The 24,393-nt window shown below is 48.0% G+C and overlaps 1 protein-coding gene across 2 annotated transcripts; it reads left to right on the top strand.

The window, feature by feature from the left end:
* Positions 1–443: 443 nt before the first annotated feature.
* On the top strand, positions 444–24,133 carry gins4 (GINS complex subunit 4 (Sld5 homolog)). 2 transcript variants are annotated; one of them, XM_078428826.1, is made up of 8 exons: positions 444–570; positions 2,261–2,347; positions 4,152–4,265; positions 4,545–4,642; positions 5,327–5,415; positions 6,581–6,671; positions 12,295–12,409; positions 23,522–23,658. In XM_078428826.1, exons 1-7 carry the CDS (start codon positions 469–471, stop codon positions 12,389–12,391), a joined length of 678 nt encoding a protein of 225 aa, XP_078284952.1. In that variant the 5' UTR covers positions 444–468; the 3' UTR covers positions 12,392–12,409; positions 23,522–23,658. The 2 variants fall into 2 exon arrangements, with proteins under 2 accessions (XP_078284952.1, XP_078284951.1); XM_078428825.1 differs by lacking the exon at positions 12,295–12,409 and having other exon boundaries at positions 23,522–24,133.
* The last annotated feature ends 260 nt before the right edge of the window (positions 24,134–24,393 follow it).

Here is a 24,393-nt window from a genome sequence, read left to right as displayed (position 1 = left end):
TTGGCTTTCTTCACTGCCTGCTGTACCTGCATGCTTCCTTTCAGTGACTGATGCACTAAGACACCCAGATCACGTTGTACGTCCCCTTTTCCTAACTTGACACCATTCAGATAATAATCTGCCTTCCTATTCCTACCACCAAAGTGGATAACCTCACACTTATCTACATTAAACTGCATCTGCCATGCATCCGCCCACTCACACAACCTGTCCAAGTCACCCTGCAACCTCATAGCATCTTCCTCACAGTTCACACTGCCACCTAGCTTTGTATCATTTGCTTTGTAACGGGCGGCGCGGACACGATGGGCCGAAGGGCCTCTTTCTGTGCTGTAGGACTCTATGACTCTATGGCCGTGCACCTTCCGCCAGCACCAAAGATGGCGGCGCTGTTGCGGGACGCGTTGACGTCGGCAGCGTGCGTGGTGACGCGGTGGCGGGAACTTCGAGCCGTCCGGCGGCCGCAACATGGCGGCGACAGAGGAGGAGCCGGAGCCTGAGGTGGATTCCCTCATGGAGGAGGATGAGGAGATCCTCACCCCGGCACAACTCATCCACAAACTAGAGGAGGTGAGGGTAGAGCCGCGGAAACGCCCGCTCCTCCCCGCAGCCGGGCCCAGGGCCCCGGGCCCAGCTGTTCACACTGATCCAGATGTGATCACACTGATCCAGATGTGATCACACTGATCCAGATGTGATCACACTGATCCAGATGTGATCACACTGATCCAAATGTGATCACACTGATCCAGATGTGATCACACTGATCCAGATGTGATCACACTGATCCAGATGTGATCACACTGATCCAGATGTGATCACACTGATCCAGATGTGATCACACTGATCCAGATGTGATCACACATCACATCTGCAGTGGGACTCTGCAGGTTGGCGAGCTGGGACCCTGCCCCAGGGAGGGTGGGAGGTTAGTGAGAGACACGGTGGCCAAGGACAAGCTCAACTCAAGGGAGACTATTATCTACACGGAAAGGATGAGGCTATTCTTGTGCACAAATCATAAAAGGCAGGTACACCGGTGCCATAAAGAGATCAAAGAGGCAAATGGCATATTGGCCTCCAGAAGGTTGGAGTTTAGAAACAGAGAAGTTTTGTACAGGAAAGGATATAAAGTGCTTGGAGTAACTCAGCAGGTCAGGTAGCATCTCTGGAAAACATGGATAGGTAATGAAACTTTACTTATCCATTTTACTCCCAAAACTTTATGTCTCTTTTTGTAAACTAGTATCTGCAGTTCCTCACATCTCCCAAGTTTTGACATTGGTGAGGTTGCAACTGGAGGACTGTGCATAATGTTTGTCCTCTCATTTAAGGATGAAAAATTCCCATTTGGATGCAGTCTAGTAGGCTACGTGAATATAAACAAAGATAGGTACTCTCAGCAGGTAGCTTGAACTTGCAAATGTTGACCACTCATGGTTATTTTTTAAATTATTTTTGGAAAAAATAAGGCTCTAACATGAAAGAATACTATAGCAAAGTAGTGCTATACGGGGCAGTGCTGACGGAGGCTGGACAATCGAGCGAAATTTATGTACAATAGGTAGTGTGTTGGGGGGTAGATTTACAGGTAAAAATTAAGGAAAAGAGTAGAGCGAATAGGACAGTTTCTGGCAACTGAACCATCCTATCAACTAGAGAGCGGTTCTGACTTACTATCTACCTAATTGGAGACTCTCGGACTCTCTTCATTTGGACTTTATCTTGTATTAAACATGATTCCCTTTATCCTGTATCTGCACACTGAACAGCTTGATTGCAACGTGTAAGAAGGAACTGCAGATGCTGGTTTAAACTGAAGATAGACACAAAAAGCCTGAGACAGCATCTCTGGAGAAAAGGAATAGGTGACATTTCAGGTCGAGTCTGAAGAAGAGTCTCGACCCGAAACGTCACCTATTCCTTTTCTCCAGAGATGTAGTCTGACCCGCTGAGTTACTCCAGATTTTTGTGGCCAGCTCGATTGTAAACTTATGTAATCTTCCCGCTGACTGGATAGCGCGCAACTAAAAATCTTTTCACTGTATCTCAGTACACGTGACCGTAAACTGAACTAAACTATTGAATAATAGTAAATCCCCCTCTGGGAACAGCGCACAAAGAATTGCCACGCTCTTGCAATTTAATCTTATAGTTGATGTACAGGTCAAGTCCACAAGTATATGCATTGAAGCCATAGATTTTAGTTTGCAGGTCTGTAATGCTAATGACTGGAGGCTTGTCTTTAATTTCCACATAGGCTTGGCTGAATGAGAAGTTTTCTCCCGACCTTCTGGAATGTAAATCTGAAGTTGTCGAATGTGTTATGGAACAGCTGGATCATATGGTAACTAAGCAGTTTTTCATTTGGCATAGGATGGCCAGCGAAAGGTGCCCAGCTTTACTGTCTCTGTACTGAAATGGCCCTTCCATCTTTGGAGTCCATGACTCCATCATAGCAGTCTAATTTCTGTTCTCGCCACACTTCCAATATTCCTCCAGATTCTATCCCTCACTCTACCATCGGGGCAACTTGCAATCTTTGGGATCTGGGAGGAAGAAACCTATGTGGTCACGGGATGAGCACGCAACTCTAAGAGGGCAGCACGGTGGCGCAGCAGTAGAGTTGCTGCCTTGCAGTGCCAGAGATGCTGACTACAGGTGCTGTCTGTACGGAGTTTGTATGTTCTCCCTATGATTCTGTGGGTTTTCTCCAGGTGCACCGGTTTCCTCCCACATTCCACAGACATGCGCATTTGTAGGTTAGTTGGTTTCTGAAAAGGGTAAATTGTCCCTAGTGTGTAGGATGGTGATACTGATCGCCAGTCAGCACATACGCAGTGAGCCGAAGGGCCTGTTTCCACAAAAGCCCACAAGGGTTGCAGCAGAGGTTAAGTTTAAACCCAGGGTGCTGGAGCCATGAGGCGGGTGTGTGACAGAAATATATATACATTTAAAAAAAAAAAATTAATGCCATTGTGTTGATGGTCTGCTCTCTCTGGAGGGTCCCCTCTCTAGCATGGGATGGTTTGGGTAGTGGGTGTTCTCTGGTAATGCCCCCACTGTTTATGTCCACTGTAGACCAGCCACTGTACGTGGGGCCCGCACCCACTGGACGTTATCCCGTCCAAACTCGCACTCACTGGCACCAAGCAAAGCTTGCTGTCAAATGTGGAGAATGATTCTTCTGATGGACCAGATGATTGTAGTGTTTGGTGAGAAATAGAGGCTTGTATTAACACAGCGCTCTTTGGGACTCTGCATCGTAAAGCACTTATACAACCATAGAGTGATACAGTGTGGAAACAGGCCCTTCATAGAATCATAGAGTGATACAGTGTGGAAACAGGCCCTTCAGCCCAACTTGCCCACACCGCCCAACATGTCCCAGCTACGCTAAAATCATAGAGTGATGCAGTGTGGAAACAGGCCCTTCAGCCCAACTTGCTCACACCGCCCAACATGTCCCAGCTACACTAGTCCCACCTGCCTGCGCTTGGTCCATCTCCCTCCAAACCTGTCCTATCCATGTACTTGTCTAACTGTTTCTTAAACGTTGGGATATTCCCACCCTTGACTACCTCCTCTGGCAGCATGTTACGTACACCCACCACCTTCTGTGTGATAAGGTTACCCCTCGGATTCCTGCTAAATCTTTTCCTATCACTTTATTTTAAAACATTGTAGGAAACGCAGCAGAATCTTGCACATAGTGAGCTCAAAGAAAGATCAATGTGATATTAAACTGTGAATCTGTTCTGGTGATGTTGTTGAAGGACAAATATTGATTGGGACTGGTGTAACTCCACTGCATTGTGAGGTAATGGTCCAAGCTCCTTCTCTGGATTAACTCCCTGGAGGAACATTCCTGTCTGGGCCATTAATGGCCAGTCCCCTTTGGTTAATCCCTGGTGCCATCTGTCCCACCAGCTGCCCCTTGAGGATGCCAAGGCATTTGTTGGTGCCCTCACTGACACTGACCCTTAATCACCAATGTGCTAAACAGATTACCTGGTGGTTTATTTCAAGTTTGTTTAGCCTTAATGCTTTTTTCTCCTCGTTTTTAGAGTAACTCGTTTATGTTAAGCAGACATGAGTATCTGTGGGAATAACGATGTGTGTGTTGCTTTTTGTAATAATGTGGTTTACAGGAAAAGAACTTGCAGCGGGCCAAGAAAGGAGACCTGAAAATCACCGTTCACAGGATGGAAATGGAGAGGATTCGTTATGTCCTCAGCAGCTATTTGAGGTCCCGGTTACAAAAGGTATGATGTTGATGCCTTTGTTCCTGAGCAGAAAATGTGTTGATGTTGAGAGGGGAATAGAGGGATTAGAGCAAAATCCTACAGCTTTTTTAGTTTGTCAAATTGACTTGTGTGTGGCCATTTTATTCTGCAAATTAAATTCTCAAGAAAAGCATTACATATTCTTTGAAAAGCATTAAACAAGTTAAATAAGTCTACAGTTCAGGCATTTTGTTTATGACAATTTGCCAAGAAAATTGCACCTTGGGGGCAAAAATACTGTTCTTCCTCAATTTCCAGATAGAGAAGTTTTTCCCTCACATTCTGGAGAAGGAGAGGTCCCGTCAAGAGACAGAGCCTTCGTTTTTATCCGCACAAGAGGTTGCTTTTGCGAAAGAGTGAGTACTGTAAAGGTGCACTGTTTCCACTGCAAGAAAGAGTAAATCAGACACTGTCAATAAATGCTAATCCCTCGGTTTAAAATTTCTCTGAACTTTGTGGAAAGCAAGCGATCCAGCAGGACTTTCAAGAATGATTTCCACCTGGAATGGTGAGAAAGTTGACCTCATCACCACAGATGGTGTCTGTGAATCATATAACTGGGCGTTTGACTTGAGGAGACTTCATAGGCTCCCGTGAAGCCAGCATGGCCATTTCTCAAAAGGACACAAAGTGCTGGAGAAACTCAGCAGGTCAGACAGCATCTCTGGAGAACATGAATGTTATTATTCTGACCTACTTTGCCAGTGCAAGGTCTTGCTGATGGTGATCGTGTGAAAGTTTCAGTGTGCTTGCCCAGTCTATTTCACTAACACAAACGTTGATGTGCCCTGTTGCTGTACGTGTTCCTGGGCCTTTGTCCAGATGCTGGCGACTTGCTGAGAAGCATACTGTTTCCAACAGTATTTTGGGAACTGGGATGAAAAGATGTGATGTTGGGGCAGAAGGTGTAGAACCTTGCCCCTGAACTTGGACTAGATTGCTGGTTTGCTCCAGAAGTTCAAATCCCTCAAGTTTCTAGTTGCTAGTCCCTCTAGATGTTGATTCCATCTCGCTACATTGCTCACTGCTTTGCCTCCTAGGTACGCATCAAACTGTGAATCTCACCTGAAGAACCTGGCCCTGAAACGCATGCCTCCCAATCTGCAAGCACTGGACGTGATAAAGGCAGGTGAGTGGTCTTCTGTTGACCCAGGTTAATGAGCATGATGGGCCTGATGACCATTACAAGGACTATTGTGGGTAAGGCAGCCGGTTAGCCTGGATCAGTGCACGGAACTATGCCGCCCGCGGTCATTACAGGGCCTTGTTTGAAAGAGGGGCTGGCATGGCCCCTCAATGACTCAGGGGTCATATTGTAACCGACATTTACTGAGGTAATAAGGGGAGAGCTAAACAGAACAAGGTGCTATCACCATGATGGGATTATATTGTAGGCCTCCCTTTAGCCGGCAGGAGATACAAGAACAGATATATGTGTTGACAGATTATGGAAAGATTGTTGTACAGATCCACCCTTGGTTCTAGAGCCTTTTTGCCAGACCAACAGAGGTCATGGCCTCCGAGAGGATTCCAACGGTACCGGAACCGTCTGCCTCGGCCACCAAGGGACCAAGATAACAGCCCGCAAAGCCCGGCCGCATAGGTCGGCTATGGGAACAGATCTGCAGGTTCCTGCCAGGCTGGACTTCCAGAACCCCGGCCGCAGGGGGCAAATTCGAGCCGCCGACTGGTCTCGAAACTCAACTATGGGAACAGTACTGTCGCTCTGGCCGGGCTGGACTTCCAGAACCCTGGCCGCAGGGGGCAGATTCCCCGCTGATCGAGTTTCCATGATGGAGGTTACAATGGGGTTGAGATCAGCTGCCTTATCCAGATAGGCGCCGCATTCTCGGGGGGACTTCCAGATGGCATAGGAGTAAGTGGGGAAGTTCAGACCTTGCTGAAAGCTGCAGGATGATCAATGGTCAGCCCTGCCCTTCATAAACCACTGCAAGTTATTTTGGGAATTCCCACCCTCCAGGCTTTGAGAGGTGAGACAAAATGATTAACGATACTGAGCCTCCCACCTCATAGGAATGTTGTGATCCCAGGAAAAGGACTGATTTTCTGCAACACAAAGCCACATCATCTGCGCTTTAACAAATGTGAGGTGCAATTAATAAATAGTTTATTTATTTTCTCTTTTTTTAATTCCATATCCCAGATTTTTTGGTGGTGGTTTGTGAATTCTGTAAGGGTGAATTTCCACTCCCCAAACTGCCTGTAGATGCCCTTCATTCATCGTGACCTTCTGCCAATGGACTGTGTTGAGCTTGTTCATTTTTCTGCCCCAGTTGCCAAGCCCAACCTGGATTCGTTTGTTTTTCTGCGAGTGAAGGAGAAGCAGGAGAACGTGCTGGTGGAGCCGGAGACAGAAGATCAGAGGTAGGAGAGTCGGTGCTCTGCACCCTGTCAACACAACGCTCCAATATCATCCATGTCAATGATTTGGGTGAGAAGGTACAAGGCCAGATCATCAAGTTTGCAGATAACACTAAAGAGGGTGGCAATGCAGATAATGAAGATCAATGTCAAAAGTGCGGCAGGACCTTGATCGATTGGCCAGGTGGACTGAGGAATAGTTGATGGCATTTAAAACAGAGAAACGTAAGATCTTCCAGTTTGGGAAGTCTAACATGGGCAGGACCTACACAGTGAATGGTCGGTCTCTGGGGTGTGTTGTAGAGCAGAGGGATCTAAGAGTACAGGTACATAGTTCGTGGAAAGTGGAAACAGGTAAATAGGGTGGTCAAGAAAGCTTTCGGCACTATGGTCTTCATCAGTCAGACTATTGAGTATAGGCGTTGGGAGTTGATATTGCAGTTATATAAGCCATTGGTGAGGCCACATTTAGAGTATTGTGTTCAGTTTTGGTCACCGTGTAATAGGAAAGATATTGTCAAGCAGGAAAGGGTGCAGAGAAGATTTACAAGGATGTTGCTAGCACTTGAGGGTCTGAGCTATAGGGAAAGGTTGAGCAAGCGAGGACTCTATTCCTTGGAGCGCAGGAAGATAAGAGGTGATCTTATAGAGGTGTATAAAATCATAAAAGGAGTAGATTGTGTAAACACAGTCTCTTGCCCAGAGTAGGGAAATTGAGGACCAGAGGATATAGGTTTAAGGAGAGGTGGAAAAGATTTAATAGGAATCGGAGGGATAACTTTTTCACATAATTGGTGATGGACGAATGGAACGAGCTGCTGGAGGAGGTGGTTGAGGCAGGTACTATCCCAACTTTTAAGAAACATTTAGACAGGTACATGGAAAATAGGTGCAGGAGTAGGCCATTTGGCCCTTCGAGCCAGCAGCGCCATTCAATTTGATCATGGCTGATCTTCCAAAGTTAGTGACCCGTTCTGACATTTTCCCCATATCCCTTGATTCCTTTAGCCCTAAGAGCTAAATCTAACGCTCTCTTGAAAACATCAAGTGAGTTGGCCTCCAGTGCCTTCTGTGGCAGAGAATTCCACAGATTCACAACTCTCTGGGTGAAAAGGTTTTACTGCATCTCAGTCCTACCCCTTATTCTTAAACTGTGACCCCTGGTTCTGGACTCCCCCAACATCGGGAACATTTTTCCTGCATTTACCCTGTCCAATCCTCTAAGAATTTTATATGTTCCTATAAGAGCCCCTCTCATCCTGCTAAAGTCCAGTGAATACAAGCCCAGTCGATCCATTCTTTCATCATGTACCAGTCCTGCCATCCCGGGAATTAACCTGGTGAATCAACGCTGCACTCCCACAATAGCAATAATGTCCTTCCTTAAATTAGGAGTCCAAAATTGCACACAATACTCCAGGTGCGGTCTCACCCGAGCCATGTACAACTGCAGTAAGACCTCCTCGCTCCTAAACTCAAATCTTCTCACAATGAAGGCCAACATGTCATTAGCTTTCTCCAATGTTTAGAGGGATATGGGCCAATCGTAGGCAGGTGCGACTAGTGTAGATGGGGCATGTTGCCATGGGAAAGTTGGGCTGAAGGGCCTGTTTCCATGTTGTATGACTATAACAAATGCTTTTGAGTGTAGCATTGTTAGTGGCAGCTTGGCGCACAGTGGCTCAGCAGGTAGAGCCGCTGCCTCACAGCACCAGAGACCCGCATTCAATCCTGACCGTGGGTGCTGTCTGTAGAGTTTGCATGTTCTCCCTGTGATATCATCATCATATCATATATATACAGCCGGAAACAGGCCTTTTCGGCCCTCCAAGTCCGTGCCGCCCAGTGATCCCCGTACATTAACACTATCCTACACCCACTAGGGACAATTTTTACATTTACCCAGCCAATTAACCTAAATACCTGTACGTCTTTGGATCGCGTGGGTTTCCTCCGGGTGCTCTGGTTTCCTCCCACATCCCAAAGACGTGCTGGTTTGTAGGTTAATTGACCCTTTGTAAATTGCTCCTCGTGTGTACGGAGTGGATGGGAGCGTGGGATAAGATAGAACTAGTGTGATGGATGGTATTCATTTACAAAATGCTGGAGTAACTCAGCAGGTCAGGCAGCATCTCAGGAGAGAAGGAATGGGTGACGTTTCGGGTCGAGACCCTTCTTCAGTCTGAAGAAGGGTCTCGACTCGAAACGTCATCCATTCCTTGTCACCTGAGATGCTGCCTGACCTGCTGAGTTACTCCAGCATTTTGTGAATAAATACCTTCGATTTGTACCAGCATCTGCAGTTATTTTCTTACACTAGTGTGGTGGATGGTCGGCATGGACTCAGTGGGCTGAAGGGCCTGTTTCCGTGCTGTATCTCTAAACTAAACTAGTGTGTGAACGTGTGATGGATGGTCTCTAGTGTGTGTAGGGTAACGTTCATGTGCGAGGTTCGCTGGTCAGTGTGAACTCGGTGGGCCGAAGGGCCTGTTTCCGTGCGGTATCTCTAAACTGAACTAAAACATGTTGATATTCTGAAAACAGCATCATGGAATTTGACCAGTTATTTGGGTAGATTGACAGGGAATAAGTTTACTCGTTCTATTTTAGAATTGTATCTTTGAATCTTCGGCACTCACCAAAAATACTTTGATCCTAATGCATGACTGACAGGACTGGTACAGTTCAGGATAGTTTAATTGGACTGTCTGCTGCTGGAACTTCACAAGGGGGGCAGTTGCTGTCCACAGAGCCTTGCCCTGATATCTGTCAGTGGCCGAGACTGTGTGAGGCATGAAGGGAGTGCTAGCTTCAGTGCTACTGATATCTGTCAGTGGGTGAGACCGTGTGAGGCATGAAGGGAGTTACCTAGCTACCAATGGACACGGACTCCTGGACTTGCACTGCTTCACTTCAAGCGCTCACCGTTCCCTGGTCTATTCGGTAAAGATATATCCACGCGGCTATTGGGTGGGGAGTTCCAGAAGTTAGACTTGGTGACCATGAAGCAGCAACACTATATTCCCAGTTCACAACAGTGTGAGACTTGTGGATGAACTTGCATGTGAAGGTGGTTTCATTTGCCAGTTTCCTTTTCCATCAAAGGGTGGAAAAAGGGGGTTGAAGAAGGGTCTCAACCCAAAACGTCACCTATTCCCTTTCTCCAGAGATGCTACCTGACCTGCTGAGTTACTCCAGCATTTTGTGTCTCTCCAGGAGATGGAAGTCCTATCTTTGGTGCTGTTGAGAAGCTCTTGGCAAGTAATATCATTGCATTTTGTAGACGGTGTGCTGTGTAGCTGGGGGCATGGATGCTTGAGGCAGATGCTGTGCTGGTCTATCGGGCAGCTTTGTTTAAGGTTCTACTGAGCTGCTTGTCGGAGCAGCAGTCATCCAAGTAAGTGGCGAGTTTTCCATCCTTCCTGCCTCCTTAGAAAGCGGAGAGACATGAAATGTGAGGGAGGCTTGACCTGGCCTTTTATCCGCTCTGTTAGAAACTATATATGTGTCTATAGATGCGTCTATAGAAACTATATATGCGTCTGTTCCACTGAGGTGTCTGGTCAATGGCAACTCCCAGAAAGTTGATGATAAGGGGTCTTTACAAAGGTAATGCCAAAGGGTGTTGGTGAACCTTTGCTGGATGCTGTTGTTGCCTGGCCTTCCTCTAATAGAGGAGGTGTGTCTAATGTGATTAATTAATCTTGCTGTAGATACTGAGTGGAGTATATCGTCATTCTGCAGCTATCTTCAAAATGCATCAAATTAACTGAATTAAAGATTTTATCTGAAGAAAGGTCTTGACCCGAAACGTCACCCATTCCTTCTCTCCCGAGATGCTGCCTGACCCGCTGAGTTACCCCAGCATTTTGTGTCTACCTGAAGATTTTATTATCTCCTTGGAGAGTATATTTTTCTCTTGTATTTTAAGTCATTTTTTAATTTCATTTTGTCACCAATGGGAATAATCTGAAAGATGATTTAAATTTTGAAGTATTATAGATTAGATTTGAGGAATACACATTTGAATGGCAATCTTCTCTAAGATTATCTGAAATAAAGGAAGAAAATAGGAGAGACACAAGGAACTGCAGATGCTGGAATCGTGAGTAAAATAGAAAGTGCTGGAGGAACACAGCAGGTCAGGCTGTATTTGCCCAACTCGTCCATGCTGACCAACATGCTCCATCTGAGCTAGTTCCATTTGCGTGCATTTGGCCCATATCCCTCTAAACCTTTCCCATCCATGTTCCTGTGTCTGTTAAATGCTCTTAAAGTACCTGCTTCAGTTATCTCCCCTGGCAGCTCGTTCCATATGCTCGCCACCCTCTGTGTGGTAAAACTTGCCCCTCTCATTTAACCCCATGTCCTCTGGTTCTTGGTTCCTCTACCCTGCATTCACCCTATCAAATCCCTTCATGATTTTACACACCTCTACAAGATCACCCCTCAGCCTCTGGCATATCAAGGAATGCAACCTCTCCCTGTAGCTCAGGCACTGACCCTGGCAACATCCTCATCAATCTCTGTATTCTTCACAGCAGATCGCTCGGCCATTCGTCTGTCCCTCAAACCTGGGACCATGTGAGATGGAAGTCAATTCTTTGTTTCATGTGTTTCTGAATTTCTACACGAATACCAGTGTGAGAATCTTGCCTTACTTTCTGCAAAGGTTGTTGATCTGACTTTGCTGTGTGTGGTGCAGTGCTGATATGATTATGAGTAACTGTGCCTGATCCATCCCATGGCTCTGAGCTCTGGCAGTATGTGCAGTGTTTCTGAATCAATGGAGCTGTCCTCTGTCTTGTAGCTGAACAATATTTTTCCGTTTTGCCCTTGAATTTTGATTGTGTGTCAGAATTTGCCTCCTGTTTCATAGACACGAGAGCTCCCAGCACCTTTCCCAAGTGACTATCGAGTAACAGTCTTCAGAACGAACAGTGCAGGACCATCGCTGTGTCCAATCCTAACGCCACTCACAGTGGGGTCACGCTATTCGTCTAACTCAGGGTCACTGACTGTCTCTAGCACAAGCCCCCTCCCCCACCGGCCCCCTCCCCACCCCATCCCCCGCCGGCTCCCTCCTCTCCCCCGCCGACCCCCTCTCACCCGCCAACCCCCTACCTCACCAGCCCCCTCCCCCACCACTCCCCTCCCCTCCCCCATGGCCCCCTCCCCTCCCCGGCCCACCAGCTGGAGTGATCGCGACGCTGCTATTGGAGGGGAATCTAAACAGATATCTGGATAATGTGTTCACACAGATCTGTTTAATTTACTTCAGTTTAGAGAGATAGCATGGAAACAGACCCTTCAGCCCACATAGTCCATGCCGACCAACGATTACCCGTTCACACTAGTTCCATGTTATCCCACTTTGTTATCCACTGCCTACACACTAGGGGTGACTTACAGAGGGCCAATGAATCTACAAAGCTGTACGTCTTTGGGATGTGAGACAAAACCAGAGCAGCTGGAGGAAACCCATGAGGTCACAGGGAGAACGTAAACTCTGTACAGACAGCACCGAGGTCTGGCGCAAACCCGGGTCTCCGGCGCTGTAAGGCAACAACTCTACCTGCTGTGCCATTGTCCGCACTAAGTGTTTTATTGTATTTCCCTGTGACAGAGAGTACACCATTGATCTGGATGAAGGGTCGCAACACTTGATGCGTTACAGGACAATTGCACCTCTGGTGGCCAGCGGCGCAGTGCAGCTAATATAACCGGCAACAGGCAGAGAGGTAAGGTGCTGTCTACCCCACACCCACTGACTGCACGCACCACTCTGGTGGCTGCATGGTTGCAGGAAGACAGTGGTTACTGGCGATAGCAGTGGAAACCATTTTATGAAATAAAACCACAGTCAGGAGCATGGATTCAGTTCCTCTCCACATCTGCTGCTGCCGCTGCCTGGTTCATCCAGGATTTCCCGTTTGTTTTACATTGCCAGCAGCGCCAGTATTTAATGCAGGGCCAGTCACACGGCACTTGTTTGTACAATAGTGTTTAACCATTTGAGCAAGAGCAAGAACAGCTTGTTGGAGAGGAAGCTGATGGGCACAGCCAGCTGCAGAGAGCAACTGTGGAAGCTGAGTACAGTGGCAGTGCTGTGGGTACGGGCATGGTCTGACAGCTCAGTACAGTGGCAGTGCTGTGGGTACTGGCATGGGGCTCAGTACAGTGGCAGTGCTGTGGGTACGGCATGGTCTGACGGCTCAGTACAGTGGCAGTGCTGTGCTGTGGGTACGGGCATGGTCTGACAGCTACAGTGGCAGTGCTGTGGGTACGGGCATGGTCTGACAGCTCAGTACAGTGGCTGTGCTGTGGGTATGGGCATGGTCTGACGGCTACAGTTGTCATATCTTCTACCATCTTTTGAACTGAATACCAGTGTCAATGAAGCAATGATAAATTTGTCATCCAGAGTGTATACATAAGAAACATAGAAAATAGGTGCAGGAGTAGGCCATTCAGCCCTTCAATATGATCATGGCTGATCATCCACAATCAGTACCCCGTTACTGCCTTCTCCCCATACCCCCTGACTCCGCTATCTTTAAGAGCTCTATCTAGCTCTCTCTTGAAAGTATCCAGAGAATTGGCCTCCATGGCCTACTGAGGCAGAAAATTCCACAAATTTACAACTCTGACTGAAAAAGATTTTCCTCATCTCCGTTCTAAATGGCCTACCCCTTATTCTTAAACTGTGCCCCTGGTTCTGGACTCTCCCAACATTGGGAACATGTTTCCTGCCTCTAACTTGTCCAATCCCTTAATAATCTTATATGTTTCAATAAGATCCCCTCTAATCCTAAATTCCAGTGTATACAAGCCTAGTCGCTCCAGTCTTTCAACATACGACAGTCCCGCCATTCCGGGAATTAACCTAGTGAACCTACGCTGCACGCCCTCAATAGCAAGAATGTCCTTCCTCAAATTTGGAGACCAAAACTGCACACAGTACTCCAGGTGCAGTCTCACCAGGGCCCTGTACAACTGCAGAAGGACCTCTTTGCTCTTATACTCAACTCCTCTTGTCATTAGCTTTCTTCACTGTCTGCTGTACCTGCATGCTAACTTTAAGTGACTGATGAACAAGGACACCCAGATCTCTTTGGTACTTCCACATTTCCTAACTTGACACCATTCAGATAATAATCTGGCTTCCTGTTCTTACCACCACAATGGATAACCTCACATTTATCCACATTAAACTGCATCTGCTATGCATCTGCCCACTCACACAACCTGTCCTAGTCTCATAGCATCCTCCTCACAGTTCACACTGCCACCCAGCTTTGTGTCATCCACAAATATGCTAATGTTATTTTTAATCCTTTCATCTATGTCAGGGGCCTCCAAACCTTTCAGCGTGAGGGCCACATTATATATTTAGCACATTTTTGTGGGCCGTAGGAAAAAATAAAGAAGTGTGAGTTTTATAAATTTAATGTACTCAAAACAGTTTAGACTAGGTTACGTTAGATTAGATTAAGAAAGGTTAAACTAGGTTAGGTTAGATTAGGTTGGTTTACATTAGGTTTATATGGCAACAAATAAATGATACCCAATATTTTTAAAGAGCGTGAAATATTGGAATATATATATACCATAGGTATAGAATTACTTATAAAACAGGAAAATACAGTGACCACCACTGGGGGAGAGAGAGGGGTAGAGAGGGGAGGGGAGGAGAGAGTCGGGGTAGAGGGAGCAGTGGGAGCGCGGGGAGGGGGACGGGGAGGGTGTCAGAGGGTCTTGCGGGGGCTGCTCCCTTCCTCTCTCTCCCAGAGCCAGTGAGATCTGCGCCGCTACTCCACCCTCTTCCCCGGCCCCGTCTCCCTCTAACGCAGTGAAATAAGAACAAACACAAACACAGCCTCGCATCCCCGGGGTGAGCGACAGCGGCGGCGAGGGAAGTTTCACTTGTGTTTGTTCTTATTTCGTTGCGTTAGAGGGAGACGGGGCCAGGGAAGAGAGTGGAGCAGCGGCGCAGATCTCGCTGGCTCTGGCAGAGAGGGAGAGGGAGAGGGAGGGAGCAGCCCCCGCAAGTGGCAGCGTTCCTTCACCGGACCCTCTGACACCCTCTCCCACCTCAAGCTTGCACCCGCTGCTCCCTCTACCCTGACTCTCTCTCTCCCCCCCCCCCCTCTCTCGCTCCCCGCGGTGAGGAGGGAAGTTTCCTTGGGTTTGTTGTTTGCGAGGGGGCGCTGCGATCTCTCACCTTGTCCCGGCTCTGGGTTGGTGGTGATCCGCTCTCCGGCGAACCTTCGCGGGCAGCTTCTGCCTCCAGTCCCGGCCCCCTAAGAGCTTGCCGCGGGCCGGATAAAATCCTGTGGCGGGCCGGATGTGGCTCGCGGGCCATAGTTTGGAGACCCCTGATCTAAGTCATTAATGTATATTAACCCAGCACCGAGCCTTGCGGTACCCCACTGGTCACTGCCTGCCATTCTGAAAGGGACCCGTTAATCCCTACTCTTTGTTTCATGTCTGCCAACCAATTTTTTATCCATGTCAGTACCCTACCCCCAATACTATGTGCTCTAATCTTGCCCACTAATCTCCTATGTGGGACCTTATCAAAGGCTTTCTGAAAGTCCAGGTACACTACATCCACGTGGGGAACCAACATATGTAGAGTATTGGGATTTCCACAAGGCAACATGAGGCACGGAGACACAAAACTGCAGATGCTGGAACCCTGAGCACAAAACAATGTGCTGGAGGAACAGCAAGCCATGGGGTTGGAGGCAATAATAATGGTTGCACAGGGCTGCTGTTTCACAGCGCCAGAGACCCAGGTTCGATCCTGACCATGGATGCTGTCTGTGTGGAGTTTGCATGATCTCCCAGTGACCGTGTGGGTTTCCTCCTTATTAAGATCATAAATTATAGGAGCATTCGGCCCATGAATTCTACTCTGCCATTCAATCGTGGCTGATCTATCTTTCACTCTCAGCCCCATTCTCCTGCCTTCTCCCCATGACCCCTGACACCCGCACTAATCAAGCTCTGCTTTCCTACCATGCCTCAAAGACGTGCGGGTTTGTAGGTTAATTGGCCTCTGTGAATTGCCCCTAGTCTGTAGTGAGTGGATGCAAAAATGAGATAACGTAGAACTAGTGTGAGCGGGTGATTGATGGTCGGCGTGGACCCGGTGTATCTCTAAACTAAAATAATAGGCCATCAGCTGCTTGTGTTGCTGCTGCAGTCAGTTGCCAGTCAATAATGTATTACAGGGGTCTGAAGAAGGGTCTCAACCCGAAACATCACCCATTCTTTCTCTCCTGAGATGCCGCCTGACCCGCTGAGTTACTCCAGCATTTTGTGATACCTTCGATGTGTAGCAGCATCTGCAGTTATTTTCTTACACTACCTGTTGCTCCACTGCGATTTCTCCTCAAGGTATGTCTACTTTGAAGAAATTCTCCTCTCTTCGACGAGAGTTTAGCAAGATGCTCTCTCGCTGCCTCCTCTCTGTGATTCCTCCTGCCCTCCTACTCTACGACAGTCTGAAGAAGGGTCTCGACCCGAAACGCCACCCATTCCTTCTCTCCAGAGATGCTGCCTGACCTGCTGAGTTACTCCAGCATTTTGTGATACCTTCATTTTGTCGCAGCATCTGCTGTTATTTTCCGACATGTATTACAGGGGTGTGATCACATGCAGCTTAGGTAGAGTGAGGTACAATTGGGAGATGGTGGTGCAGAGAGAGAGCACAGGTTGCAGATCACTGTTGCAAAGCTTTATTTGTGGTGACGTGAGATGCCCCCGTAGACACGAGATGCAGCGCCCATGTGAAGTGTGTGGACAGCAGAATATGTACTGAGTGGCCAACAGAGGGAGATCAGAGCTCATTCTCCAGCTCTGCGTGATGCAGTAAAGATCAGACGACAATGCCGGCCATGAACACAAATCTGCAAAAATCACCTGGTTTCTTCAGAGTAAGAAACCTGCTGCCATTGATGGGAGTTCAGAGATTCCTGACTGCAGTGCCTTGATTGATTCTTAACTGTGCTCTGATATGGGTGTGCGGTTACAGGTGAGCAATCAATGCTGAAACAAAGAACTGCAGATGCTGGTTTATACCAAAGATGGATACAAAGTGCTGGAGTAACTCAGCGGGTCAGGCAGCATCTCTGGAGAAAAGGAATTGGTGACATTTTGGATCGGGAGTTGTTTGAACAAGGGTCTCGACCCGAAACGTCACCCAGCCGTTTCTCCAGAGATGCTGCCTGAACCGCTGAGTTACTTCAGTACATTGTGAACAGCTTCATCCCCAGGGCCATAGCTGCTGTGAACTGGTCCTGCTGAGTCGGATGGTCACATCGCACAGCGAACCGGCACAGAACTACTTGCACTTTATTCTGTTTTAAAACTGTCTCTAATTTTGTCTCACTGGGTTGTCTAAATTTATGCTGATTAGCTAATTAATTTATTGCATTGTATGGAAGTTGCATTCCCAATCTCGTTGTACCCCTGTACAATGACAGTAAAGATATATTGTATTTAGTAATAAATGCTGGTCTGGTCCATGACTGCCAGACCCTCTGAATAAACTGATATAACAATGTAGAAACCAAACTAGAAGGCATTGTTAAAGTTCTGACCTATAACAAACAGACAACCACATAAATCGATTTAAAGCACAAAAAGCTTTCCTACTTTCACCAAGATATATTTTTTAATATATCAAAAAATACTTTTTTCCTGTAATACATATTTACAAAACATTTTCTTTTCAAAACTCCATCTGACATTCCCGGAGGTTATACATTCAATACAGATATTCATTGCCAGATTTACACAGAATCCCTTCCCTTATTAGGAGGGGCGTCTCCACCACACCCTGCCCCCCATGTCCAGCAGCAGAAGGCCCCTAGACTGTGGTCCTCCCCCACAGAGCCTTGGCGTTGGCTTCAGTGCGTCCCTCAGCACGTACTCCTGCAGTCTGCAGCGGGCCAGTCGGCAACATTCCGTAGATCACAGAGTCCTCTGTGACGGAGTTGCTCGGAATAAATCGTGACAGGGATCCCTGCAAACCTCTCCAGACTCTCTTGGCAAATCCACACTCTGTGAAGAGGTGGGCCACCGTCTCCTCTCTGTAGCAACCGTCCCGAGGGCAGCGTGCGCTGGTAGTGAGGTTCCGGCGGTGCAGGAAGGATCTGACTGGGAAGGCTCCCCTCAACGCCAGCCAGGCCAGGTCTTGGTGCTTGTTGGTGAGTTCTGGCGATGAGACATTTTGCCAGACAAGCTGGGTAGTCTGCTCTGGGAACCACGCCACAGGATCCATGGAGTCATTCCCCTGCAGTGCCTGCAGGACGTTCCGTGATGACCACTGCCCGATGGACGTGGTCAAAGCTGTTGGTCCGGAAGAACCTTTCCACGAGCGACAGATGGTGCGGCAATGTCCAGCTGACTGGCACATTGCGTGGCATCTGCGCCAGGCCCATCCTTCGCAACACCGGGGACAGGTAGAACCTCAGCAGGTAGTGGCACTTGGGAACCTCAGCACGAAGTTGGCCATCAGGGTGAGGGCGACGTTGGGCATGCTTTTACCCCGTTGTCTGCCGACTTGTGCATTGTGTATCACTATACTTGGCAGTTCCGATTTAGCAAGATACTGCTGCTTTTATTATGGAGATGACAATGCAGAGTCCGCCAACAGATGTCTTTGCCATATATGGAATAGTCCTGCTCCAAGTTAGCTGCCTGAGCTAAACCTTTGCAGCACAACTTCCAGTGTTCAAGGCACATAATAGAGGCAATTAGCATTTCTGTAACCAGACGTGGAGGCAGTTTCGGCCGTTATCACCTTCATGAAACTAACCACGTACACAATAGAGGCAATTAGCACATTCATATAACTAGACATGAAGGCAGTTTCAGCCATTATCACAGCTTGCAACTAACCACATTTCCTGTAGTCAGGTATCTTTGCAAACAAGTTAGCTGTCTGGGCTTGCCTTTTGCAGTACACATTCTTTTAGCCACATTTTCTTTAGTCAATAACATAACATAACATAACATAACAACACTTTATTGTCATTCGGCACAACACCGAACGAAATTTCAGCAGTCACAAGACACAGCAAAAAAAGAAAAGAACACAGGACACCCGACCCCAACACAAACATCCATCACAGTGACTCCAAACACCCCCTCACTGTGATGGAGGCAACAAAACTTCCCCTCTCTTCCACCCGCACCCACGGACAGGCAGCTCGACCCCTACCGAGGCAACCGACACGCACAGCCCCCGCAAGAGGATGGAAGGCCCCGCGGCCGAGCCGCCCCGGGCACCGAAACGTCCCGCGTCCGCACCGGGCGATGTTAAGTCCAGCGGCCGAGCCACGCCGGGCACCGAAACGTCCCGCGGCCGAGCCGCACCGGGCAATGTTAAGTCCAGCGGCCGAGCCGCGCCGGGCACCGAAACGTCCCGCAGCCGAGCTGCACCGGGCACTGAAACGTCCCGCGGCCGAGCCGCGCTGGCGATGTTAAGTCCAGCGGCCAAGCCGCGCCGGGCACTGAAACGTCCCGCGGCCGCACCGGGCGATGTTAAGTCCAGCGGCCGAGCCGCACCGGGCACTGAAACGTCCCGCGGCCGAGCCGCGCCGGCGATGTTAAGTCCCGCAGCCGAGCAGCGCCGGGCGATGGAAGGCCCCGCGGACGAGCTGCGCCCCGTGGAAGAGACCTAATAAAAGAAAGGTTTCCCCCCGCCCCACCCCACCCCCCCCCCACACCCCACACCCCCACCACACATACACAGCCAAAAACAGAAACAAAAACCATCCCAACACCGACACAAACAAAAAAAAAAGAAAAAAAGACAACAGACTGCCAGAGAGCCGCAGCCGTTAGGCGCAGCCAACTCCTCCTCCTGCCATCATCCCATCAACTTCTGCAAAAGGCAAGGCCAGGTAGCCACTTTATCAGCATTCTAGGATGGACTTGCAGCTGAATCCCTGGTTCTGAGACAAACATTGCAAATTGGGTTCTGCCACGAACCAAGGAACAGTTGGACAAGGAGTCACTTGATGAGGTCATAAAGGGGACAGAAATAGTATTGAACTCCTACAAAGAGAGGGTGGGGAATGAGGAGAGAGTGAAGATGATGCCGCAGGTGAGAGTGTCTGTGAACCACAGTACAGGGACATGGCCACTGGTTTGCCACTTGTACCGAGCTCGGCACAGTGAGAAGCTTTTGTTTGTGTGCTCTCCATTTAAATGCAAGCAGACTCAAGCTGCATTCATCAGGTAGCAGTGTAGGGCAATGCTGGGCTGAAGAACTGGACAAAGGGAAGACTTGTATTTTTGGGCTATTGGGCCATAATGGGCAAGAGCATGTTGGTCTTGGAATCGCTCACACATTCATTTCCATGAGGTAAAGTTACATGGTGGAATTGGGGACCCATCAAGACGTACTTTCTTGGAGACCATGGACAAGATGGTCAGAAACTCAGGAGGGACAGGCAAGTTAGTTACTAGCTGTAATACAGAAGAGGCCATTCAATCCTTTGACCCCATGCTGGCTTCCATCAGAGCAAATGCATCACGCGTGTTTCCTTTCTGTTTGCGTCCCTGCATCTGTGCAACGTTTTTCTCATGGATTCATACAGTGTGAACACAGGCCCTTCAGCCCAACTTGCCCATGCCAGCCAATATGCCTCATCTGCACTAGTTCCACTTGCCTGCATTTGTCCCACATCCCTCTAAACCTTTCCTATCCCTGTACCTGTTCAAATGTTTGTTAAACGCCGTGATGGTACCTGCCCCAACGGCCTCCTCTGACAGTTCGTTCCATATTCCTAACATGAATGCCCATTCAACAATGAGTCACTTGGATAAGGTGCGAGGCGATGGGCAACAGAGCTCAGCTTGCTCAGTGAGGCTGTGATGTGCTGGATTATTGGTTGCACACTCTAACCTGACATGAAGGCATGGCTTCTAAGGTGGGCAAGGCTGCCAAGTGTGGACCATGATTGAACAGTGGTGTGAAGCTGGTCTCGGTGTTGCTGCCTTTGTGGATGTGTTGTGAGGAGCGTGGAACACTTCACAGCGTTATGGTGGCAGCATGCAGAGTCATCCGCTCCATGTCCATGTACTGTGACCAGGTTCACACCCACAGCTGTGGAATGATCAACTCCTTGATGGTATTGTGTAATAATGTGCAGAACATGCTTTATCCGGTGATGATGATGAGCAGTGCTTGGCATTTTTTGGTTCAGTTTAGTTAAATGTCACGTGTACCGAGGTGCAGTGAAAAGCCTTTGCATGCTAACCAGTCAGCAGAAAGACAATACGCCATTTACAGTGTATAGATACATGATAAGGGAATAACGTTTGATGCAAGGTAACGCCAGCAACGTCTGATCAAGGATAGTCTGAGGTAGATAGTAGTTCAGCACTACTCTCTGGTTGTGGTAGGATGGATCAGTTGCCTGGTAACAGATGGGAAGAAACTGTCCCTGAATCTAGAGGTGTGTGTTTTCACACTTCTGTACCTTTTGCCTGATGGGAGAGGGGGGAAGAGGGAGTGGCCGGGGGTGAGACTGGTCCTTGATGCTGCTGGCCTTGCCGAGGCAGCGTGAGGTGTAAATTGAATCAATGGAAGGGAGGTCGGTTTGTGTGATGGTCTGGGCTGTGTCCACCATTAGAGGGCCAAGTCCTTTCCAGAAGCTTCCAAACTCAGTCCATTCAGTTACAGAAAACTTTAAAACACACCACAAGGATCGGATAGGGCAGTCAAGGCTTTCCTCCAGTTTAAACCAGCAGTTCCTTCCTACCCATAGTGTATATTTGAGCACCTAATATAACAGCCGTTGGGAACAGTCAAAACAGACTGTTACCCAAACACAGTTCATGTGATCTTCTCTACAGTTTTTTCTCTTGTTTGTTTACTCTAATTAAGGCGTAGCAGATTTCACACAGGCACATTCCTCTGTTATCAGATTGCTCTGATAATCTGGAATTCATTGCCACAGGTGGCTATGCAGGCCGTCAATGGATATTTTTAAAACGGAGATTAACAGATCCTTGATTAGTAAAGGTGTCGGGTTATGGGGAGAAGGCAGGAGAATGGGGTTGAGAGGGAAAGATAGATCAGCCATGATTGAATGGTGGAGTAGACCTGATGGGATGAATGGCCTTATTCTGCTCCTCAGGCACTTTATTCTTTTACAATCTACTCTTTTACACCTATTTTCTTCCATTCAGAGAATGTTTTGTTGTAATGTAAACGTGCTTTTAAAAAGGTCCCGTCCCCTTTTTTTTGTGGGGGGACGGGATGTTATACTAGTCCCAGCTACACTAGTCCCACCTGCCCGCATTTGGTCCATATCCCTCTAATCCTGTCCTATTCATGTACCTGTCTAACTGTTTCTTCAATGTTGAGATAGTCCCTGCCTCAACTACCTCCTCTGGCAGCTTGTTCCATACACCCACCACCCTTTGTGTGAAAAGGTTACCCCTCAGATTCCTATTAAATCTATTCCCCTTCACCTTGAACCTATGTCCTCTGGTCCTCGATACCCCTACTCTACACAAGAGCCTCTATGGATCTACCCGATCTATTCTTCTCATGGTTTTATGCACCTCTATAAGATCACCCCTCTCGTCCTGTGATCCAAGGAAAAGAGACCCAGCCCAATCAACCTCTCCCTATAGCTGAGACCCTCTAGTCCTGGCAACATCCTCGTAAATCTTCCCTGTACCCTTTCCAGCTTGACAACATCTTTCCTATAACATGGTGCCCAGAACTGAACACAATACTCCAACTTATACAAAGCCCAGTTAACGAGTCGACCACATTGATGTTGATCAGGACCAGTGGGAAGGACGGTGGATTTTCAAACATATCCCCATTAGGACATGTTTGAACCGGCTGAACCTCATCAGCATTCCTCGGGCCCTGTGGTAGCCTGGACGGGGACTGGCTTTTTCATTGCTGATTCCCTTGAATGAATTAACTGAGTTTGAATTCCCCTGGTGGCAGTGGGATTTGATGTTGCTGCTGGTGGGTGTAACGCCACACCATCCTGCCAGCACCAACGGCTGGGACCATGGCAAGTCCCCTTCCCTTCAGCCTTCTACTGCCCGACCAATCTCCCGTTACCAAGGCTCACCAATATCGCCGAGTGGTAACAATCAGGAGCTGTGTTGCTGGGGGAGGACCAGCTGTCTGGCATGTATGACATTACCATTGCACTGGAACCTCTTCTCCGCTTTCCTGGGTCTCCTTCCAGTCCCTGCCTTCTGACGTTTGATGGTGCGGCAGATATTGAGTTACTCAGTAAGCTGCCTCCTCTCTGGTTGCTGCCAGTTCAGAATCAGCACTCAGTCTCTCAGACGTCTGCAGCTGCAAACCAAGGGCAACGTTCACAGTTTATCATGTTCACTTTGTTTGCATTTTGGAGTTGCCGATGTGATTGAAATATAACAATTCTCTTTTCAAAAGATGTTTGTTTTGACTTCTCGTTGTGTCAACATTACATCTGTAAAAGACTCCAAAGACATACAGGTTTGTAGGTTAATTGGCTTGGTGTCAATGTAAATTATCATATCATATATATACAGCCAGAAACGCCTTTTCGGCCCACCAAGTCCGTGCCGCCCAGCGATCCCCGTACATTAACACTATCCTACACCCACTAGGGACAATTTTTACATTTACCCAGCCAATTAACCTACATTGTCCCTAGTGTGTGCAGGATAGTGTTAATGTGCGGGGATCGCTGGTCGGTGCGGACTCGGTGGGCTGAAGGGCCTTTTTCTGTGCTGTTTCTAAACTATAAGATGGCTGCATCATTTAAAATGCCATTTGTTGCCAGTGTTAATCTTGTTTCCTGTTCAAGGCCTCCGCAGTGCCCTCAGTCCATGGGAGGGTCGAGCAGCTGTCCTCGATCAAGGTCACAGGGTCGTGTGGAGGTTCACATACTCATCTCCCTTTACAAAACCACGATCTCTACAAACGGAGCAGAGAGGCGTCCGGGTTCTGGGAACTGAGTCAGCGCACAACAGGAAACCTAAGTCACTTCCCCAGCACTTGGCCTCGTCATTCAAATCACTTCAAAGAATCAGTCTGAAGCAAGCTCGCAACCCCAACCTTCCACAGATGCTGCCCATCCCTTCCACAGATGCTGCCCAAACCTTCCACAGATGCTGCCTGACCCGCTGAGTTACTGCAGGATGTAAGAAGATCTGTAGATGCTGTTTTACACCAAAGATAGACACAGAATGCTGATCAGGCAGCAGCATCTCATCTCTGAAGAAAAGCCATAGGTGACGTTTCAGGTTGAGACACTTCTTCAGGAGAACGTCTCGACCCGAAACTTCACTTATACCTTTTCTCCAGAGATGCTGCCTGACCCGCTGAGTTACTACAGCATGTTGTGTCTACGAGTTACTCCAGGAGTTTGTTTGTTGCTCCTAATTTTTATAAACTTAATTCTAGTGAATATTTAAATTTTTCATTGCAAAATATGTAAATAAATGGTTCACAAAGACAATAGTAGCTCTTTACTTATTTACCATCAATATATTTCCATGTTCAAGTCATCCAGCACGGATACGGGCCCTTCGGCCCTACTTTCCCACACCAACCAACATGCCCCATCTCCACCCACCTGCCTGCATTTGGCCCATATCCCTCTAAACCTGTCCTATCCATGTTATGGTTCTACAGTTTTAGTTTTAACAAGTTCCAGGAGGACAATTAGGCCATTTG

The sequence above is a fragment of the Rhinoraja longicauda genome, chromosome 36 (genome assembly GCF_053455715.1).
Source record: "Rhinoraja longicauda isolate Sanriku21f chromosome 36, sRhiLon1.1, whole genome shotgun sequence".
Lineage (NCBI taxonomy): Eukaryota > Metazoa > Chordata > Chondrichthyes > Rajiformes > Arhynchobatidae > Rhinoraja > Rhinoraja longicauda.
Note: the sequence above shows the minus strand (reverse complement) of the source record. Positions and strands in the feature narration are given on the sequence as shown.